The 22,237-nt window shown below is 40.1% G+C and overlaps 1 protein-coding gene across 1 annotated transcript; it reads left to right on the forward strand.

Annotated features, from left to right (window-relative positions):
• Window positions 1-1,242: 1,242 nt before the first annotated feature.
• Window positions 1,243-22,028, forward strand: RB195_006147 (uncharacterized protein; the record flags this gene model as incomplete). Its single annotated transcript, XM_064179049.1, has 22 exons — window positions 1,243-1,267; window positions 1,363-1,418; window positions 6,580-6,647; window positions 6,711-6,880; window positions 7,000-7,110; window positions 7,569-7,753; window positions 7,880-7,955; window positions 8,026-8,114; window positions 9,884-10,045; window positions 10,110-10,192; window positions 11,472-11,619; window positions 11,796-11,909; window positions 11,966-12,043; window positions 12,349-12,444; window positions 12,647-12,753; window positions 12,832-12,954; window positions 13,199-13,265; window positions 13,461-13,598; window positions 13,654-13,708; window positions 13,783-13,888; window positions 20,297-20,339; window positions 21,918-22,028. The coding sequence occupies 22 exons, from the start codon at window positions 1,243-1,245 to the stop codon at window positions 22,026-22,028; spliced, it is 2,211 nt and encodes a 736-aa protein (XP_064036040.1).
• Between the last annotated feature and the right edge of the window lie 209 nt (window positions 22,029-22,237).

The raw sequence follows: 22,237 nt of genomic DNA on the forward strand, positions 1-22,237 counted from the left end.
GAGAAGTGAGAAAACGAGGTACGTTAGAACACTCCTCTATGTACACGTTCCGGTACTCTCAGCAACCTATTCATTGCTTTTCTTTGAGTGAGCTGGAACTTTGGCGAGACCTCATTAATCTTCGACCGCACGCGCTTGGATGCGACGCAGGCAGAAGGGTGGCGCAATGCAACTGAGAGTCGTTTTTTTACGATGATTAGGGAGAGATGAGCGGATCTACCCTGGATCTCGCAATCTACATCTACAGCTTTTCCCTCGAATTCCTTCACCGCGTTAGATTCGTAACATGCTGCCCTTAAAGACTTATCTTTGATCATTCCTCATCATCCACGTTAAAAGGTTCCTTCTTTTCCGGCCGATATAGCGAGAAGCGCTAGCTTTATATCTAATGGTTATATCCAATTTCAAAGCAAAAAAAAGAAGCACAGGTTGCATTATATACTCCCATTAGATAAATATTTTTGTGGACCCCATTCGCAATCAAAAAATTCTAGATTGTAAAGTTTCGTAATATGCGGCCCTTAAGATCATAATTTCGAGATACACATGAATTATATAACCCATACAGATTTCGAACTATAAATTTTGAACATTGAGAATTGGAAACACAAATATATTTCCCCGCCTTTGAGACCTAGATCGTTGAGCAGGACAATATTGGTCCAGCACATTCGGAAAGAGAGGAGCAAAAAGTGGGTATTGGTGTAGTCAATTCGTAAAGATAATCATTTCCATAAATCATCTATAGTAATGTCAATAATGCCAACTGTTTCGAATATAGGGATCGAATCGGAAGAAATACTAAAGAACGTGGGACGTCTTTAAGAAACTGAAGACACCAGAAGAGCTCCTCCTATTCCTTGACTTACATACGTTCAAGGATGCGGGATCAAAGGAAAGTAACCAAGTCATGAATATCGCGCTCTAACCTAACGAGGACACCTCCCGAGCACCTCGGAGGCCTTCTGTGGTTTCTGATGAAGTTCAGCGATGACCTACCGCAGACGGCGATCTGACCTGTTGCTATCTGTTAGCCATGTTCTCTTTACACCCCCACACGCACTCATCGGCTGTTTTGTGGCGATCGATACCGCGCTGCTCGTGCTCTTTTCTAGTAGCTGTACCAGCTTCTGCTGCTTCACTCCCTTTTCTTATTAAAAAGTGGTAGATGGTGCAGTTCTGAAGAATTCCATTCCATTCTGGTTCCACTCCAGTCATTCCTATTCTCTTCAGTTCTCAACGATGCGTGCAGCTGTTGAAGAGCTTGGTTTGTTAATTCTCCCGGGAATTCCACTTTTTTTCGATGATTTTTCGACATTCCCAGAATAATAAGGTCTTCGTAGAGGGTGTTCTTTCTTACAGAACAATTGTGCAAGATGTCAGCCATCGACTCCGGCGAACGACCACCAATGAATCAGGTACGAGACTTCGCGTTATTTTGTGTGATATTTCACTCGTTTTCCCCGGCAGCTATCATACCTACAAGATTCTCCGCAAAACTTCCTTTTACCAGGATATCCTTCCATTCTCAGCTTTAGATCCCCTAAATCAATCCATTAGGCTCGCTTGAACATAGTTCTTCTTCTGTTTTCTTCATTTTCGTTTCTCCCGCATTTTCAGGTCCTTTAGCACCTTCATATGCAAAGGAAGGTCACCTTTACGTATTAAGAAGAGATAAAATGTGTTTTTAAAGCACTCAAAGTCTCCAACAGTCATTCTAAACTGTTAATTATCACGTTCTTCGCTCTCTTCAATTGATATATCTGGCAGAAATATCTTTCAACGTTCCCTTTTTATTTCGTTAGAGTGGTCATAGAGTTGCTAATTCGTGTTGATTTTCACAAATTGAACTTTCTTTGCTCTTGTTATTTTTTTCTCACGACATCTACAGCTGCTTCTAATCGTCGCGACTATAATCGCTTCTACTTTCATGAGATGATCTTCGATTTTGTTGCAACATTTTTCGTAAAGTTCCACGAGTTTTCGCTTTTCTTTTCTTTTTTTATATCGTTGCGGGCTGGAATAAGTATTAACGATCTTGATCACTAAGCGAATGAATGGTCATCGAGTGCGAACTCGTTCCCTCCCTATGCTTGCTTCATTCAAGGAAAAGTCAGCACTGAAATAATTCAAAAGCGTCTCTTAATCACCTGGATAAACTGAGTTCTCAGTGAAATTGTTTTTTTATAGTTTTGTAGTCGTACTTGTAGGCACTCTTAATATGTTTGAAATTGCCGGATAAGACTTGGTAGTTTGTCTTCTTATCTCTCTCCTTATCTTTATTCTTATCCTTCTTCTGATCATCTATTTTACTTTGCAAATTCCGAGTTCGTAAAGCAATTAAATTAATCATAAAACTGTCCAAGTTCTAAATTAGGGTGCAAAGATATCATGGTGGGGACGAAATCACTGGTAAATCAGTGAATCCTCTAGATATATATATATATATATATATATATCTAAGAGTTTCTGGAACGTTTGTAGCTCTAGGATCTACATGCTTCTAGCTTTATATATATATATATATATATATATATATATATATATATATATATATACCAATCAGAACGTCCGGCTAAAGCCGGACTGGACTTCAGACTTTCTGTGGTGTTCGCTTCGCTTGCTTTTACTGATCAATGAAAATTAATAGTAGTGGCATTTTCTGTAAAATAAGGAATGTGTTTCAATGACAACGCTTTCTTCTCCTTTCTAAAATAAATTTAGGCGAAAAACTTCATAGTATTCTTTCTAAACGCGTCACTTCTACATTTGGAGAGCATTCAAACTTCAGCTCCATACACTCCTTACCAATATATTATAGACGAAATTTAAAAGCATTAATCGAAATGTGGTTTTTCTCCTGTTTCCCTTCAACAGTTATCAAAGAATGATGTTTTGGAATAAAAAGACGTAAAAGACATCATCCTACTGATAAAGATAACGTTCTACGCCAGATCATGTAAACTGTTAGCTACTATTTAAGCAGCCGTTTGCATGCATTTTCCACTTTCTGAGGAAGGCATGCTACCAACTTGAGGCGAGCGAAGAAGGAAATAGACACGCGGGGAGTCATAAAGGTAGAAAGCAACGCGCACAGTGGCCACGGCTATGAAACGGCTTTAACCATTTACCTTTTGCGACATGCACACGAAGATATTGCGCACCAATCCGACATCGCGAGTCACCTTCTATAGGTATCTGGCGCCGCCGCACCAATCCGCCGCACCAGCTCACCAATATCAATGCTTATACATGTCTGAACGTCTGGCTAAAGCCGGACTCCAGAGACCTGTCGTGTTCGCTTCGCTCCCCTTCCCTGATCAATGGAAATTAATAGTGTATTATTCTCTAAAAGTAAATTTGTGATGGTCTAACGACGCTTTCTTCCTCTTTTTTATTATAAACAAAGGAGAAAGGTTTTATAGTTTTCCTTCTAAATGGGTCAGTTCTAAACTTGGAAAATATTCAAACTTCAGTTTCAAACACTCCTTCGATGCCAATATAATGTTGACACAATTTGAAAATATCACTCGAAGTATGGGTTTTCTTCCTACTTTCCCCAATCACAGAAACATGAAATGACGTGCACGACATCATCATAGTGATAAAGATAACGTTCGTATCATATAAACGGCTAGCTACTATTTAAGCAGCCGCTTGGATGCGTGTTTCCACTTTCTGAAGAGGTGATGTTACCATCTCGAGCGAAAAATGCAAAGAAGTAGATGCGTGGAGATGTCGTAGAAGTGAAGCGCAACACGGATAGTGGCAACAGATATGAAACGGTTGCAACGTCTCATTTACCTTTTGCAACATCCACACGAAGTTATTGCGTGATACTACTGCACCAAAGAACATCAATTCCACACCACTGGACCCGTCGCACCCCTTTTTATAGCTATTTGGCGCCGGAGCACCAATTCGACGCCGTGGGACCCGTCGCACCTCTTTTTCGAATTTCGTGACTCAAAGACAAACACACACACACATACACACACGCACACACGGACTAAGCTCGTTATTATATACCAGTCTCCTCCAGCTAATGCCGGACTTCAGACTTTCCGTGGTGTTTGCTCGCTTTCACTGCTCAACGAAAATTAAAAGGGGAATTAGGGGGATTGATACAGAGGACAGAAGGGTATTAATTTAAAGGCAAAGCAGTTGCCACATTAAAAGGTTCGTTAGCCAGTCGCATCTTGGGCCGTACAAATAAAAGACGGTGTCACTGCAATATACTAGTGAAATTAGAGCTGTGTATCTCTAACAATCTTTCTTCGTCTTTTTATTATAAATAAAGGCGAAAGGTCTCATAGTCTTCTTTCTAAACGCGTCAGTCTTACATTTGGAGAACATTCAAACTTCAGCTTATCAAATAATAAAGATAACAACAGTTATCAAATAATGTTTTAACTTAAAATGACATGGAAGACATCATCCTACTGATAAACATAACGTTTCACGTTAGATCATATAAACATTTTGCTGCTACTTAAAGGCATCACTCCACGAATCTGAGGTGGTACGGACTTCAGGTGGAGTACTCTTATAAAGGATAGTGGATTATTGGAGAGAAGGGTACCTCCGTCCATTTCTTCCTAATTGCCGTAAAAACGGCCCGGAAGGTACGGCTTCAGGCGTACTGGCGCACTATGTCCTACAAGGAGTTCGACTGGAGCGCGCCAGCCTTGTGCGGCGCCGCATCTTCCGGGCTGTTTTTTTACGGCAATTAGGAAGAAATGGTGTAATCACCCTCCTCTCCATAATCTACTATCCCTTATAAGAATACTCCACCTGAAATCTGCACCATCTCAGATTCGTGAGGTGATGCGTTTAAGCAACCTTTTGCATGCGTGTTTTCCCTTCTTGGGAACAGCATGCTACCTACTTGAGGCGAACGCAGACACACGGTGGAGTCATAAAGGTGAAAAGCAAGGCGCCCAGTGGCCACGACTATGAAACACGACTGCAACGTCCCATTTACCTTTAGCTACACATTCCTTAGCTATCAGACGTCGGGGCACCAATTCGACGCCGTGGGACCCGCCGCATACCATTTTATAGCTACCTAGCGCTGGCGCACCAATCCGACGTTGCGCGACCGGCCTCACCGCCATTTATAGCTTTACGAAAAATGCGCGCCAATCCGACGCCGATGGACCCGTCGCACGCTCTTCTATATATATCTGCTGCCGGTACACTAATCCGACGCCGGTGGACCCGTTGCATACCATTTCATAGCTACCTGGTGCCGAAGCACCTATCCTGCGCCATGGGACCACACGTTACAGACTAAGCCCGCTATTATACAGCATGATCATTGCATATGTCCCACGTGGTACCTTCGCATGTTTTATGCTCTGGAAAAACAAGCGCATGGATAGAAATACAAAAAAAAATCTTCGCTTTCTACAGAAATGAAGTATTGAAAATTATTCTAACCAATCTTACTGTCACTTTTCTTGACAAACTTGTATCAAAAATAAATTTTACCTTTTCCTATTACTCATTTTTTGTTTAATCTTGTAATCCGTTAATTCTCTATTTGGGAATCCTGGTCGAAAAGGAGAGTTTGCAGAGTACCTTAGTGTTCAGTATCCTCTTTACCTTCTTTTTATTCGCACTTATACACTTTTTTAATCATATTTGCAACCAAACTGTCAGATTTCGAATTCGAAAGTAATGTGAGCTCAATTTATTTATGGTCCCGCTTCTTTGCTTAATACGGTTGTTGTTTCAGCGGTTGCTCCTGGTTGCGACGAACTATGTATGTAGAATCTTTGTAATGTGTATGTTAAGAAGTAGCCGTGGCCATAAATAAAATCATGCTATATAATAACGGGCTTAGTCTGTCACATGTGTGTGTTTGTGTTTGTCTGCCTGTGTGCCACCAAATTCGAAGAAGGGGGTGCAACGGGTCCGTCGGCGTCGGATTGGTGTGAAGGCACCAGATAGCTGTAGAATGGATTGCGACGGGTCCCGCGGTGTGTTACAAAATGGGGTAAGACGGGTCCCGCGGAGTGCTACAAACTGGGGTGAGACTTTTCGCATGTCGCAAAAGGTAAATGGGACATTGCAGCCGTTTCATGGCCATTGCCACTGGGCGCGTTGCTTCTCACATCCATGACTTTTCACGTGAGTTCGGCTTTAGCCGGACATTCAAACTTGTTTATAGTAATCCGGGTAGACATTCAATTCGATAACACATTTTACACCAAGAACAGAAATTGCAGGAAAATGCGAAATGACAGAGAATACGAGATTTTAATAAAGGATTTATTTCCACTCCCCATGAACCAAAAAATGCGACTCTCAAATCAAATAGGTCAAAATTATTTGTACCACGTGGGCAAGTGAATATTTCAAACTACATGGATGAAATAATGAGTAGAAATTGATCCTTATGGGACAGTACGATTTAGAACTTACTACATAATTTAACAGCTCTTTTGGATACCTCTAGTTTATGTTTCTTTTCCACTTTTTTTCTTCTCCCTCTTTTTCCTTTCCTGTACTACATACTTTTGAAGTCTTGTTTTCACGGGATATCATCAGACAAACGAACAAAAATTATTCAAGGAAGAATACGATGCTGAATGTGGTGGAAAGCCATCGAACGACGTCCCTGTACTGCGTAAGGTGGGCAGGTATGAACCATTAAAATTTTTTGATTTTAGTTAGAGTAGATTCATTTGAAATGTTAATTTGAGGGCGCTTCATAGCTCCTACTGCTATCCATTCACAGGAGTACGACCATTTTTGCACACTCTGTTTGGTTTTATGCCAATACTCGACTGGCTACCTAAATATAAATTCAAAGAAGACCTAATTAGTGATGCTATTGGTGGATTTACAACTGGAGTAATGCATGTTCCACAAGGTTATTTCTTTTTTTCTTTCAGGGTGCTTTTTAGTACAATTTTAGTGTACTGGGCTCAGTCTCATTTTGACATGTTTCTGTATGTTCTTTTCTTATGCTTCGGAACCGATTCTATCCAGGAATCGCTTACTCAGTTTTGGCCGGTGTGGATCCTGTGTATGGGCTTTACTCATCATGCTTTCCAGCGTTCTTCTACATGTTTTTTGGGACTTCACGACATGCCTCAATAGGTAAGCACACGCTCTGGACATCCTAAAACATCTTCGAGGAGGATTTAAAGTAAAACTCGTCCGAGAATATGAGAAGAGCTGAGAGAGTGTTCCCTCCTAATGCGACCAGACAGAGGCCGTGTTGACCTCTACAATCAAGGGATGAGCTTATCGTTATCCAAATATGGAAGTTTCTTTACATTTATTGCTGATCCAGAAAGATATCAAGGCACATCGGTAGACCGAAAACGGGTATTCGAAGAAAACGATATCTCTGGGATTACTGGTTATGTCAGAATCTCGCCACATTTGAAAAAAAAACTGAGGAATTCCGAATTATTGGACTTCCTTATGTACATCTTTTAACAAAGCAGATATAGTTTTACCTCAGAACTAACTTTTATTCAAACAGGACAGCCCTTATTACTACGACACTTCGTAGTAGATCAATCCCAGAATTTTCTAGACATTATTTCCAGGATCATTCGCTGTGGTGGCACTAATGGCAGGTGTAGCAAATGACAAAGTGATGCAGACACGAGGAGGTGGTTCTGTAGAATTAGCAAGAAATTCCACAGATTCGCTGTTTGACGTCGTTACACATTACGATGTCACCCCCATCCAAATCGCAACCATGCTCACATTCTCCATAGGAGTTTGGCAGGTCAAACAGTTTCGTCTTTACTCATTATGAGAAGAAATATTTCCTGTGCAGTTGTCAGGGCAGTGTTTCTTAGAACGTCCCATCTCACATCCTTTACACAAAATCATTCACTTTTTTCGTTTTCAGATCCTCTGCGCACTTCTTCGCCTTCAATTTGTGATGACGTACTTCTCGGATCCACTTGTATCAGGATTCACAACGGGTATGCATTTACGTAGAGATATGTATGTCATTTGTTCAGAAAACACGAGCTGATTTTGCAAAGATTTTAGGCGCTGCAGTACACGTGCTTCTTGCCCAAGTAGATGATATTATGGGCGTTCGTGTTCCTAAAGTTTCTGGTCCAGGTTACTTGTTTGTGGTAAGTAAAGCAATAAATTGATCTTCAGCCCTGCAGTTTGCGAAAAGCGGACGAGAATTTAGAAATAAGGGTTGAAGTGTAGCCAGATAACTTTAATACCTCCTGAGAAACCATATATCTGGTCATCATCCTGAATCATCTACAAATTGAGAAAATAAATCAAATCTCAAGCCTCTTTTTCAAATCTGTTTCCAAACTCAGCTCTAATGATTCTTCTTATTTCGCTAAAAGATAATATCTACAGGTAGTTCGGTTGGGAAAGAATGAATGTGTTAATGAATGCAGAGGGAAAATCCTTCACGTTAGATTCCTGGAGTAATTAACATCAAAATTCCTTCGTGAGGAAGAAGACATTATTATTTCGTCTTATTACAAAACGGTGACGGCGTTTTTCTCGACATTTTTCCTGGGACAAAATATTTTTGGAACTCGGCTTCACGCTCACTCGCACAGCGTAGCAATTTTTTGTCTTTGCATCTCGACCAATGCGCAAAAATGTGAAACATCAGCTAAGCGGATGAAATTACTCCAAAAAAATTAAGATTCGTTTCGATAACTGAGAGGTTCGCCCGTCCATCTCTTTACTTCTATTAGTGTGTTGCATTTTAATGTCACACTTAAATGCATCACCCCACGAATCGAAAAAAACAGCACGGAAGATGCGGCTTCGAGCGTTCCGGGGCGCTATTTTCCACAACGAGTTCGATTGCAGCGCGCCAGCCTTGTGCACGCGTCGCATCTTCTGGACCTCTTTTTTCACGGCAATTAGGAAGAAATGGACGGATTCACCCTCCTTCCTATAATCTGCGACCCCGTATAGACGCAACCCACCTGAAACCCGCACCACCCCAGATTCGTGGGGTGATGCCTTTAATCAATAAGAGACTACTGGGATGTATGCTGGTGAAAATAATTATAAAACACGTTATGGCTGATTGAAAGAGCAGTTCTTGAAGTGTTGGGAATTTCGAGAAGTAAAAAACAGTATGTCGAAGATGATTATTTATTCTGAAGGGAAAATTGATTCTGAATGCATTTTCTAACACTGAAACATGGATTTATGGAATTTGCAGGAATTTGAAATGAGTTCTTTAGTTTTCTGCAAGGACAGATCCTGCAAACATCATTCCATGTTATTTCGATTTAAATTATTCCACTTAAAATCCTTTTATGTTCTTGAAGTAGAATTTTCTTGTGACGGAAATATGCTGAAGATAATGTGATAATGACAATTACTGTCCGAGATTATCTATTCCCTGTTAAGAATTCTTCTGTCGTCCACCTCAAATCCACTGTTTTCTAGGAAATCTTTTCTATCTTTAAACATGTAATCTTAATACTCATGATCCTGTGTATTTAGAACTTTAGTGTTTCTTCTAGGATATTTTTTTTTAAATTTCGGACTTGTCTTCTCTGGAAAGATTTCTCCAGGATTAAATTAGACAATACTTCATCTAATAAATGATCAGAAGTAAAGGCTTTAGTTTATGCGCGTAGAAAATATTTTTCGGAATCCTCTAGCGGCTACGTTCCTGTTTCCAAAGAAATTTGAATTAAAGAAATCATGCGAACATAAGAGATGTAAACAGAGTATTCGTCGGATTTTATGGGGGAAGTTTTTCAATCGTGTGCTGGTCAAACTCGGTCCGCGTTTTCTTTTGTTGTCCATCTGCGTGCGGCCGCTTTGCGGCCCATCATTCGCCTGTTGCTCGCTAGCTCAGTGAACGAAATGCATCTGTTTCGTTTCAACGTGAACTTGTAATTTTTAGAGAGTTTATGATCTCGCTGTACGCGTTCCTCAAGTGAATTACGTCGCTCTTGCGGTGTCCTTCGCTTCAATGACATTCCTTTTCGCTGGAAAGGAGTTTCTATCACCTTATCTGGCCAAGAAATTCAAATTGAAGCTGCCGATTCCTTACGAGCTGATATTGGTGAGGATTTGGTATTGGATTAGTCATAGTTTGGAAGCATCTCTTCATAAATACGGTGTTTTAGGTGGCCATCACTGCTGGATTGTCGACGTTGTTCCACTGGCATGAAAATAATTCTCTGGAAATAGTCGGCGATATCCCAGCTGGGTAAGTATGGAATTGATGATTTTTTTTGCAACTTTTGGGAGGGCCCATTAAAGAAAATAGAAACTCATGGTTTGAACGATTTGGGCTATTAAAGAGCCTTCCATCAAAAAGCTGGCATTTGGTAAGGTGGCTCCTACTTGCACCTGCCTTTAAAAGGTATTTTATTGCTTCTCTTCATTTATATGCTTCTGAAAAATTTATTAATTCCGCATTTTTATGCTGTTATTTGTAATTGCTGTAAGGGAGACACTAGAATATTTTATTCAGTAGAATATTCACCCATATTTTCCGGGCCCATGTGTTCAAATGATGACTACAAATAGAGTGACTACGAAGTTAACTACGAAATTTACGAGCATTGCATTATGTAAATATTTTTTGTAGGAATTATTGACTAATTTGTTATTATTAAAACGTGTATGAAATTGCATATATTCCCTAGTAAAATGGATATTGGGTAATTTGTTGATGGAGGGATCGGTTTGCAAATTCCGCACCATTCATTGCAGTCGTTTTAATCCACTCATCTACATATGCGTACTTCAAATCATTTTTTGAATTACAAAGTGACTCTTCATAGTTTCTACGAGGAAAAGACAAGTGCAAACGCTACTGCAACAACGTTGTATACATGTCAATAAACAACATTTACATTTTTTTCGGCTCCCAAAGGACGATAATTAAGGTTTGCAGAAAAGATAATACACCGGATTCCCAAAAACATCGGGATCTAATGAAAAGTAGATTGCACCCCCGCATACTCTGTTAATGCGAGGATAGAAAAAAAAACAAATCAAATCCTACTGATTTTCAGCAGTATTGCTCCACAAAAATAGAAACGAACGCATATTCGTATTTCTATTCGTATCAGTGATCAATTAGTAGTCCCCATATTAGTATTCAACTATTCTGTTCAGAAAAATCACATGAAAGAATCCACGAGTGGGGTGGGCACAAGAAATCCGTCTCAAAATTCCGGCTCCTTTACGCATTTCTCTTCAAATGTCACTTGCTTGTTTGAGTATTTAGGGATTCAAGGAGTAAAAAACCAAAATATTCCATGTGAATGGAATTTTGAACTGGGAATTTCTTTAAATAATAAACTACAGCATATATTTAGAACCTCTCCCCGCTCTGAACAAATAGATCCATCTTCAAGGCATAAACACACTGTTTACGCATATAATAACTGTTTACGCTATTATCTAATTATACAAACAGGCGATGGATGCGTTGAGTGTGTAGAAATGCAGGCAAAATGAATAGATCTGGTACACAGACTTCCTGAGCCCCAACTGCCAACATTTTCAATCCTGAAGGAATGTTTAATGCAATCTATTGGTATCGCTATTGTTATCATCGCCGTGCACATTTCTATGGCAAAAATGCTGGGGAAGAAATTCAACTATCATGTGGATGACAGTCAGGTGAGTTCGCTGTTCGCCAGTGTCTCCAACCAAAAAGATATTTTCGTTCAAAAGTAACCACAGGAGAATTTCATATCCGTCAAAACTTTCATTTTTCGTACATACACATTCTTTTTTGATTTTGCAATTTTAGTTTAGCGTTTTTTGACTCTTTCCTCCTAGTGATTTTCCTCCAGGAGTTGTACGCTATTGGTCTGACGTCTGTCCTAGGAGGGTTCTTCCCTGTCTATCCTGTATCGACAGCACTTGGTCGCACTATGGTCAATGTGAAAAGCGGATCGAAAACTCAGGCATAGACCCCTCAAACAAAAGTCCTCTCCTTCTTCATGCAAGCCTCAGTTTTCAGCTTTCTACTGTGTTCAGCTGCGCTTTCCTGTTGGCGATTATTCTATGGCTTGGCCCTCTGCTTAGAGACCTTCCGAAGGTATTTTGCTGCGCTTTTGCTTCACAAACAATTTCACCGAAATGTTTTGACCCACGGACACGAAGATCTATTAATATATCTATCAGGGTATTCGTCTTGAATGAAAATTACACAATTTCGAGTTAAATGTGGAAAAAAAATTTGGAATTCGATCTTTGGCAGAATAAACAATTGATATCAAGAGATATATTATAAATAGCTAATAACAGAATGAGGATAATAGTGTTGCATAACCGTTGCGATATCATACTACGATTTAGAACGCCACAGGAAACATCGGGTGAGGAACAATTTGTGATTTTTAGTGCGTGCTGGCATCGATTATTACTGTCGCTTTGAAATCGATGTTTTCGAAGTACGGAGAACTGAAGAGGATATATCCTGTGTCGAAAATCGACTTTGTAAGTGCTCCATTTTTTTCTGGCTTCAGGGCATTTTTATCTTCTTTTCCTCTCCTAAGGACACAAAAGGCAATAAATGCTGGCTAGAATTTTCCGAAGAGGTGTGCTTTACACTTGAGTGGAGGAGTCTTGTACTTTTACATGACCAGGAGTATCTCCAGTTGTTGCATAATTCGTCAGAATATAAAACCATCTGGTTCAGATAATTTGGATAGTCTCTTTTGTTTGCACCGCCTTCATTGATGTCATGGAGGGGTTGGCGATTTCTTTGCTCTTCGGTTTATTTACTGTGATTTGCAGGTCACAATGGTACGGCACTCTTTTTCATATTTTGTGGTTTGAAACTGCTGTGGTCGTTTCTCTTTTTCACTGACAAACCTTTTTAAGTCCAAAATGGCAATATTTCTTTCAAACTGTAGAGGATCAACAAAACGGTGAGAAGACAAGCGACAATCCGGATATTTGTGTGTTCCGTTTTGACGGACCGTTATTATTCACTAATGTTGAAAGGTACATAGCATTTTTTGAGAACTTTGGAGATTTTTTAAACGTGCGAAGTCATGTAGAAAGAAGCATCAAGAAAACATTATTTTTGCAATGCAGGTTGGATTACTGTCACATGAAAATTTTTCTAAATTAGAATCTAACGAAACTTACGAAGTAACGGAACATTTTTTCTTGAAGTCAATGCACAAGATATCTAAGAAACACGATACACATCAGAATTTTCTTTCTAATCCATTTTCCATTTAAGGTTCAAAAATTCATTAAAGAACACTATAGATCACTGGATGGCTGGGCAGGAAAAGAAGAAATCAGAGGTAATTTCAATCTCTTTTTCAACCCTCTTCCTCCGACCCGGAAAACTAAATTTCAAATCTTCGATGCACAAGAAACGAGAACAGTATGTTTATCGCGAATTTCCTCGAATGTTGGAGAACTCAGCGTTCCTTAAGGAGTTTGGAATGGTGTTCAGACTTCTGTGACTTTTCCGTTTATAAGGCTCTCCATCTCAGGAGTCAAAGAGGGTTGGAGATTCTTCCGACATAAGGCGTCCTCAGAATCTCCACAAGAAAGAGGAGCTCCGCTTTCTTATCATTGACTGCTCCTCCATCGCATATTGTGATTACATGGCAGCGAATGCATTCAACGAGGTCAATAAACTCCATTAATATTTTACTAGTCGTTTTTTTAACTTTTTTTTTGCAGCTGGCAAAAGAGTTCAAGGACACCGGAGGGATTCTATACATAGCGGGCGCTAATGGTGAGCATCGAGCACTACAGGAAATGCCTTTCCCATTCACATCCTTCCATTTACTCGATTAACTTCTCTTCTAGGAGAACTACGTTCTGCGCTGGAAGCGAGTGGATTTTTCAAAAAGGTTGAGAAAGAAAATGTTTTCCCAACGCTCAAGGATGCTATAGCAATAGCAAATAGGAAAGGGTAGGATTCTTCTGTTCAGAATCCAAAAATTGGAAAATCTTTGCCCTTCTTTATATGCCAGAACATGGCTTTTAACAGAATGTATGTAAAAGCGGTGTGAATTTTTTGGTAGTCATATTGCTTGCGCCTTTTCCGAACATTTCTAAACCTACATTTTTCATTCTTTGATGGAGTTGTACTTCTTACAAATGCCATTTTCATATTTCTGTCATTAGAACTGGCTTTCTAGTCACTTTACGGAGGCTACAGGAAGTTTGTAGTACAGCCGTCGAGGAATTGTTGAGCTGGGTCGACCCACTAAAGTTGAACTTTGCTAAGGAAAATGCTTTATTTGATCATGGCCACGTTCCTCTGGTGCCCCAGACCACATTGTCGCAACCGTACTACTCAAAAATGGGTGCCTACTGAAAAATTGGTGTGCTGTTTACGATGGCCATTGTCAAATCAGCTGAGCATAAATGCATCTAGTTTAGAGCAGAATCAGCAGAACAATTCCTGGACGAAAATCACAGCTAGCACAACTACAGTTTCTTACTAGTTGTGGAAATTCTCTTCTTTCTTTTTTTGTTTTTGTGCTACAAGTAGTACATTTTTCTGGCTTACATCCTGGTTTAGGCGATTTTGTTCGACTAATTCATAATAACTGAAGTAACTGCAGAAATCATAATATTTATACTTCTCATTTTCTCTGAAGGTTAGTGAAAACTTTCTTTGCTGAAAATTCGCAGTATGCGAGTGAAAGTATTTAAAAATTATCAGACTATTTCATGTCTATCTGCCAGAAATTCACTCTAGGACTCTCATCTCTTCGCTCTTGGTAAATTGGTACCAGACTTGTTTATTGGATAAAAGCACTGTGTTGACAGATCGTCCGTCCTCCGCAGGCGCGTAATTGTGCAGGCCAGACAGCCAGTCAGAAACCTCGAACGATTCTGAATTGAAGACGAACGGGTTGGTGCTACCCGAGTGAGCTGATTGACACTGGACATTTTATCCTTTAATTTCTTTAAATTTATCTGGGACATCTTAAACATGTTATGTATTTATTTTTTCTTATGCATTCTAAGTGCTCTGCAATATTGAAACAACCAGAATACTGAGAAAAAACTATAAAAAATTTTCCGAACGCATTATTATATTTATATTAGGGGTGGATGTTCTCGCCCATCATTTTTATGTATAACTGCCTGATAACTCGTACTATCTGAGGAGCTCATGCCATCCCAGGTTCTTATCCACACCCAGAACTTAGAAATATATATATATATTAAAGATATCTAGATCAAGCAGTAAGCACCGAGTGAAAACGAATCTTTTCTTTCACCTTTCTTTGGAGATTAATGTCTTCTTAATCTTCCAAAACATTCCCTCAAAACTCTTTGAAGGCAATCCGGTGGATTTTAGAGGAGCCGAGGCGAAAACAAAGTGCGTTTGAGCGAATGAGTGGCTTAGCTGAAAGCTTTGCATGTGAAGAACAGCACCAAAAAAAACTAAGTACATCTCATTTTTCGTCAACCCATTATTGATTCTACTGCCTGAGCTCACCTTTGAAATAAAAAAACTATACGCTCTGCTGTGCATATTTTGGATACATTTACTTCGTGTCGTGTATTCAGAAGATGTGCTCATTTCTTCAAGAAGCACGTGATGATGTGTTACTGTGGAGATATATTTTGGATTGAAGCTAAAATAAAAATACGGTTTTTTAAAAGAAGGACAAGAATATGATTCAAACTGTTTTATTAATGTAATGAGCTCTCTTACTGTTTTCAGTTTCTAATTCTGGCAGAAATTGAGCGGTTCATACATAAACTTCGTGGTGGGTGTGGCGCAGTCGGCTAGCGGTCTGTTGTAGCCACACAGTCTACGGTTCGAATCCGCCCTAGTGCTCACAAAGCCTTTCATCCCTCCGCGGTCGATAAATTGGTACCGGACTTGTCTGGGAGGATAAAAACACTGAATTGATCATCGGCTCTCCCCCGCAAGTCATTGCATAGGCCAACACGCGTTCCAAAACCTCAACGATTACGAATTGCAGTAAAACGCATTGGCGCATCCCGAGTGGATTAATATGCCAGAGACTTTATACTTAAACATTGTATGTTCTGAAAATAAATTAATTGTGAGCGTTTATTTCAGAGTGAAATTTCACGTAGAAATTAAAGTCATTTTCAACATGCTACACTACTTTCGATAGAAAATTTCTCATTTTACAAGGCAATCCTGTTCTGATCTTCATTTTTGTTTTACACTCTTTTTTTCACTCACTTGTTGTTTTACTCGTTTTTACAGATTATTACAACGGAGTGTCAATTTGACAAATTGAAGCGGCATTTCTGACACGTTCTGTTTTTGCGATTAATCGAGGTGACAAGGGTGCTGAAGCTGCTTGTGAGATTTGCATAGTGCATGAATGCGTGAAGATCATCGAATAAGCCATGAAAAGAACAAAAAAGAAAGAAACAACAATAAAGACATGAAAGAAAAAACCAATAAGGCATCGAGAAACTGTTGAACGACGAGAGAAGGTTGGTGGAAACGATGAGAAGGACAACAGTTTAGTAATAGTGTAGTACATTGCCAACAAATTTGCAGTAGTTTTTTTTTTTTATTTTCAGAAGAGGAACTGGAGAAAAATGAATTTCCATTCAACCCGTCACAACTGAGTTGACCAGTGTGGGAACCGTTTTTGGGGCTAGAATTCCCGATTTTGAAGCGCGAAGAGAACTCGCATGGTCATTTTCAAGCGTAGCCTCTGCTTCATGGAACACCAACCAAAACTGCAGTGACGTTCCCGCGATTAAATCGAAAACCAGTTGGTGTAGAGGATGCTTCATTTTGCCCATTACAAGTCTCTCCTTCTTGAACTGAGAAAACAAGAACTAACAGCGCTGAAAAGTCAGAATAACATAGTCTTGTAGTGTGAGGAACTCTCTTCCGACCGACATATAACGCTTTTGGAATAATTTTTATTCCTATCTGCATTTTTCGCTTTAAAAAATACGCCCATGACTTGACTCTCAACATTCAGGATTTTTGGTCCTTTCGTCGCGTCCTGTTGTCGAACTCCTATGGTCGATGAATCTTTTGTAGACATAATCGATTCGGGACGATTACTTGGCGCTGCCGTCTAGTCACTCACTATGGTACGGAGCCACTTGGCTATCACTGAACAAAAATATTCAAACATTTTTTTCTGGAGCTTTCAGATCTATCAAAAACATCTATGATTGTACGAACAGCAGCAGAAAAAGATATTTCTAACATCTCATTCACTAGAGAAAACATGTCTCTATGGAAAAGTAAGGGATTCTCATTCGTCTTGCCGACATCATAAAGTTTATCTCGGAAAATTTCCGACTTCTTAGCATTCTTTTTCAGAAACCTGATGAAAAATCTTCCTTCTTGAACCTTTTTTAAACCTATTTTTCGTGTTGAAAAATGGCATTTCAAGGTGATTTTCGTGCCACATTATTGGGAATATTCAATTCTTTTTTTTCACCTTATTAAGTGGCATTTCGTCATGTAACACTTCCTGGTCCTGAATTACGAATTTTTCGATTCAAAACCGAAGAACATTTTTTCTTTGTTGCCGCAAAATGGTCGGAAAACCCTCCCATATATGATAAAATAATGCTCCATTCAGCGATTAATGTGCGCTACAATACCGTTTAGGACAGGATACCACAAAATTGACGATGATTTGTTTTACAAGAATAGACTGCTGAGGATATATAATTGATTTTCGTTCGCGGACGCCGTACGTATACGATAGTGGGGAGTAAGGTGTCTCGTAAGGGGAATTCGTCACGGAAGGTAAGTTTCCTCCGACGCTTTTCAGGACGATTAGGCGCGATTAATCGTTACTCTCATTATCGTAATATAAACCTCTAACACTATTTTCATTTCGTGGTATGAAGCCTTTAGTCCCTAAAGGTTTGGGTGTATGCAAATTTTATGTTTAAGGTTGTCGCTCATCAGAAGAAATCAAAATTCTAGTACGAAAGTTGCAAAAAAGTGTCTATATCTAAGACTATCTTTGGGATTATAGCTCTAATTCTCGTGTTAAGAAATTCGCATTTGTCCTAAAAATCCTCTTCCTCAAAATAATCTCAGACATAGATCTATATCCATTCCTCTCTCGAAATGAGCCCCTCAGCATTAGTTTACTTTTTATCGAATTCTTCAATTAACCTATATTTCAATGACCCGAATAACGACTGTACTCTGGGCTTTTTAAGTATAAAGGATAACGTGTCTGGCGTTAATCAGACCTCTTGGGATGCGCCACCACGTTCACCTCAATTCAGAATCGTTTACGCTTATGAACGCGTAACTGGCATATGCATTGAGGGGTTGGTCGGTGTGTCAAGTCAGTGTTTTATCCTCTCAGACAAGCCTGGTATCAATTTATCGATCCCGGAGAGATGAAATGCTTGGTGAGACTAGGGCGGATTCGGATATCCGATCGATCGTGTAGACAGCGGAATCTCTAACCGACTGCGCCTACACCCGCCTTATGATTTTTTGAAAGTTTGTTTTTTGAGGTCCTGAGAGTTTTTTTTTCTGGGAATATTTCTTAGTTTTAATAATTAATAATTTAACTATTTTAATCCCCATAGCATTTCTCTGAAGAGCTGGGTACGTGACATTGTTTACCTATTGGGAGTGGGGGGAAGACAAATGAAATGTCACCGCGACAATAATTTTAGTTTGTGTGGGCAGAAACGAACTCGAGAATTCTTCTGGAATAAATTCCTTAGTCCTCTCTATGACTTACGTGACTCAATCGGGGGCGGGTGTTATGGCCTAACGGCTATCCGCGTCATCGCCGGGGTGTGTCAAACTCAAACATATCCGAGCCCATCCCGTTCAATCCTCAGTTAGAGCTCGCATAGGATCTATCCATCCGTCGCTATTCCATAAACGGCGGACTTTTACGCTTCGAATGGGGTCCCTGTCAGCCCAACGATAATCAGAACTTCCTTCATCGCCCTCGCCCAGAACTTTCTTTTGCAACCATTAGGCTTTTTCCAGTTTGAGTCTGCGAACATCTTCAGGAACTTAGACAGGGCAATCGGACGATCTAATTATAATGTGACCAAAGAAACGGAGACGGTTTTCAATGATTGCTTCAGAAGGCTGGGCAAGATGTTGATGTTTTCCACCTGTCACCCGGTACACCATATCCACTCCCGACTTCTAGAGTTCTGGCACCTCTTCGGCCAAAAGTAGCCTAACAGTTGTCTGAACTGCTTTCTCTCCATGCAGTGAGGCTTTTCTATCACCGTTGACAGCGCTGCCCAAGTCTACGATCCGTACATCATGATGAGGCAAATTGCGGATAGATGAACTCGCAGCTTCACATCGTGGACGATGGGGGTCGATCATAGGCATGGTCAGTGAGTTGAATCTCGAATTAGATATAGTGCGTCTTTGCAGAACATCTCTCTCGTAGCGTTTTTCAGCAAACATTCCAAATAACAGAACTCATCCACGAGTTCTATAGGTTGTCCATCCACCCCGAGTTTCGAGGAGACCCACATCTGCTTGCATTTACCAGGGCGGAGTCGCAGTGCGTAGACCGCAGCTAATTTTAGTACAAGTTTCACAAAATGTTGTAACTTCATACTGCTAGAAGTGATTATAACTCGAGATCCACCAAGGGGCTTGCAGGCGGTGCTAAAACGGTGCTTGGAATTTTGCTCAACTGTTCTTCGCATTATGTCATCAGCGGCAAAGTTAAACAGAAAGGGTCCCACTCCAGTTTTCACTTCAAACGATGTAGGACATCCAGCTGATGTTCGAACCGCAGCAACTCTTCTTCTTGTCGTTCTCGTTCTTTTTCTTCTTGTCGTTTATAAGTCATGCGGATTTTCTTGGAACTCCATCAGCGCGAAGCGCGTGGAGAAGACGGCTTCGAATACCGCTGCTACTTCAATATTTCGCCTCACAATAAACAACTGATTAATCGTCGATCGACCAGGGCGAAAGCCGTCTTTTTCGTCGCGGGTGGGTTCTTCGCGATGTCGGATCGATCCAGGATGATCTTGTCCAGGATCCTGTACATTACACGCTGGAATGATATTCCTAGGTAATTACTGGGTTCCGTAATGGATAGCTTCTAGTGGAGAGATATTATAATAGCGAGTCTCCACGATTCAGGAATCTCTTCGTCAAGCCATATTGAACGGATGATCTTCGTCATCTCATGAATCCCATAAGGAGAAAGAAATTTCAGCATTTCTGAGCTAGTTCCATCGTTTTCACCAAATGTTTCGATCTTCACTTTTTGGATACAGCTTAGAACCTTCGACTCCGTCGATGGTTCTTTGCTGAGGGGGGTGTATGTACGTCATCTACTTTCATTGTTGTTGTTTTTTTTTTGCAAAAGAAAAATCTTTGCAGAAGCGCACTCCACTTGCTGACCGAAGCAAAGAAGGGACAGCAGGTTAGTTTTGTTTAACATTCCCTTTTTATTAAAGTTCATTCCAGTACATATACTAAAATTGGAACAATACAGAGAAGATAAGCATGGCCCCTGCCTCCCGGTGTGGCGCAATCGGCTAGAGGTCCGTTGTAGCCATGCGGTCGAGGGTTCGAATCCGCCCTAGTGCTCACGAAGCCCTTCGTCCTTCCGCGGTCGATAAATTGGTATCGGACTTGTTTGGGAGGATAAAAACACTGACTTGATCATCGGCTGACCCCCGCAAGTCATTGCATAGGCCAACACGCATTCCAAAACCTCAACTAATATAAATTACAGTAGAACGCGTTGGCGAATCCCAAGTGGATTGGTACGCCAATGACTTTACCCTTTTGTCCTTCTTTTATAAAAGTAAATTCAGTATCAGAAGTTTGGCGAACTGGTATGCTTTGCAATTTAGCGAAACGATACTCAGTGAGCGACAGGAATTGAAGCAGTTGGTTGTTTATAACATTCTGAATAGCGAATTCCCTCCTCCAATGGATGTGCGCTTGGAAAATTATTCTAGCTTGACAGCAAATTGCATTTTTTTGTCGAGTGCCTTTCCGCGTTCGTTCTAACCGTGCACTTGAGTTCTGCATCGCAATTGAGCATCCAAGAATTTTTCCGCGAAAATAGCGGCTTAATCAGACATCCTAGCTCAAGAATTTATTGTTTTAACGTTCTTCGGAATTTGGAATATCACCCATAAAATTTCAACAAAATGTTCATGAGGAAATTCTTCCTTCTAGAAGTGCAAGAAAGATTAGGGAGATTGATGATAAACTGTGAATCTTTTCTTGCGGGCTCTATATCTGCAAAATTTCGCCCATCAGAAGATTTGGTCTGTCGAAAGCGCCTGGATTAAAAGAGATAAGATTAGGCCCTAAAGCTTGTCTTAACGTTAATAACGTTCGTTTCAATGCTGATCTTCCATAAATCTTTAAAAGTTTTTTAAAATAAATTCCTACTTTTTTCGGAAACTACGAACTTGAGAAGTAAACACTCTTCTGGATGAGTCGAGGGTGCAGCACAAGTGCATTAATGTAAAAGTACATCACGCTAGCTTTATGCTAAGAACTCAATGTGGAGTCGAATTTGAGATTGTAGATTTTCAACGCTTATGCTGCCATGATTAGGCCCTAGCAGTTTGTATGGAAGAATTCGTTCAGTTCCAAGTAAAGTAAGGATGAAAGCGGTTCCTTTTTGATCCACTATCCTTCTAGAAACAAGATAGATTAGATTACTGTAAACATTGTTTCCTTCTCGTTCTGCTAGAGATATTTGCGAAACATTTGTAATATCGCGCAATTGTTTTTTTAAAATAATTTTTGTTGCTACAAGGAAGTCATTTCGTAACTCACATCAATTCTTTTTATCTTTGGAGTAAAGAAGCTAGGTATCAGCAAGAAAATGCGGTACAATTCTCCAAATTCTCTTCGAAAAGGTGCCCGTAGCAAAATAACAGGAAAAAGCTAATCACATAATGTTCATAAGCGCTGTAGAATCATCCTTGCTAATGCCCTCATATACTCTACTCACCTCATTTTTGTTCGCTTACAGATGAATCAGCTGAACTCACCACAGCCGCCTTCCGTAACCGGGACGTCTTCCGCCTCTTTGCCAACAACACCACCTTCACCCACTGTCAGGTTTAATCCAAGCAAACAATGAAATTTTGTTGTTGTTCGTATTATTGATGACCTGTACTGCTACAATTCCTGCTATTACTCTTTGATTAGAGTATGTAAATTGTATGTATAGCCGCAAACCGTGGAAGGAAATAAACTTTATTCTCTACTACGTATAGAATATTCGGTGAGATCATTCAACGGTTTTTGACCTGTATAGGAAAGATATGACTAACATATCGAATATTAATT

Source organism: Necator americanus, chromosome I (genome assembly GCF_031761385.1).
Source record: "Necator americanus strain Aroian chromosome I, whole genome shotgun sequence".
Taxonomy (NCBI): Eukaryota; Metazoa; Nematoda; class Chromadorea; order Rhabditida; family Ancylostomatidae; genus Necator; species Necator americanus.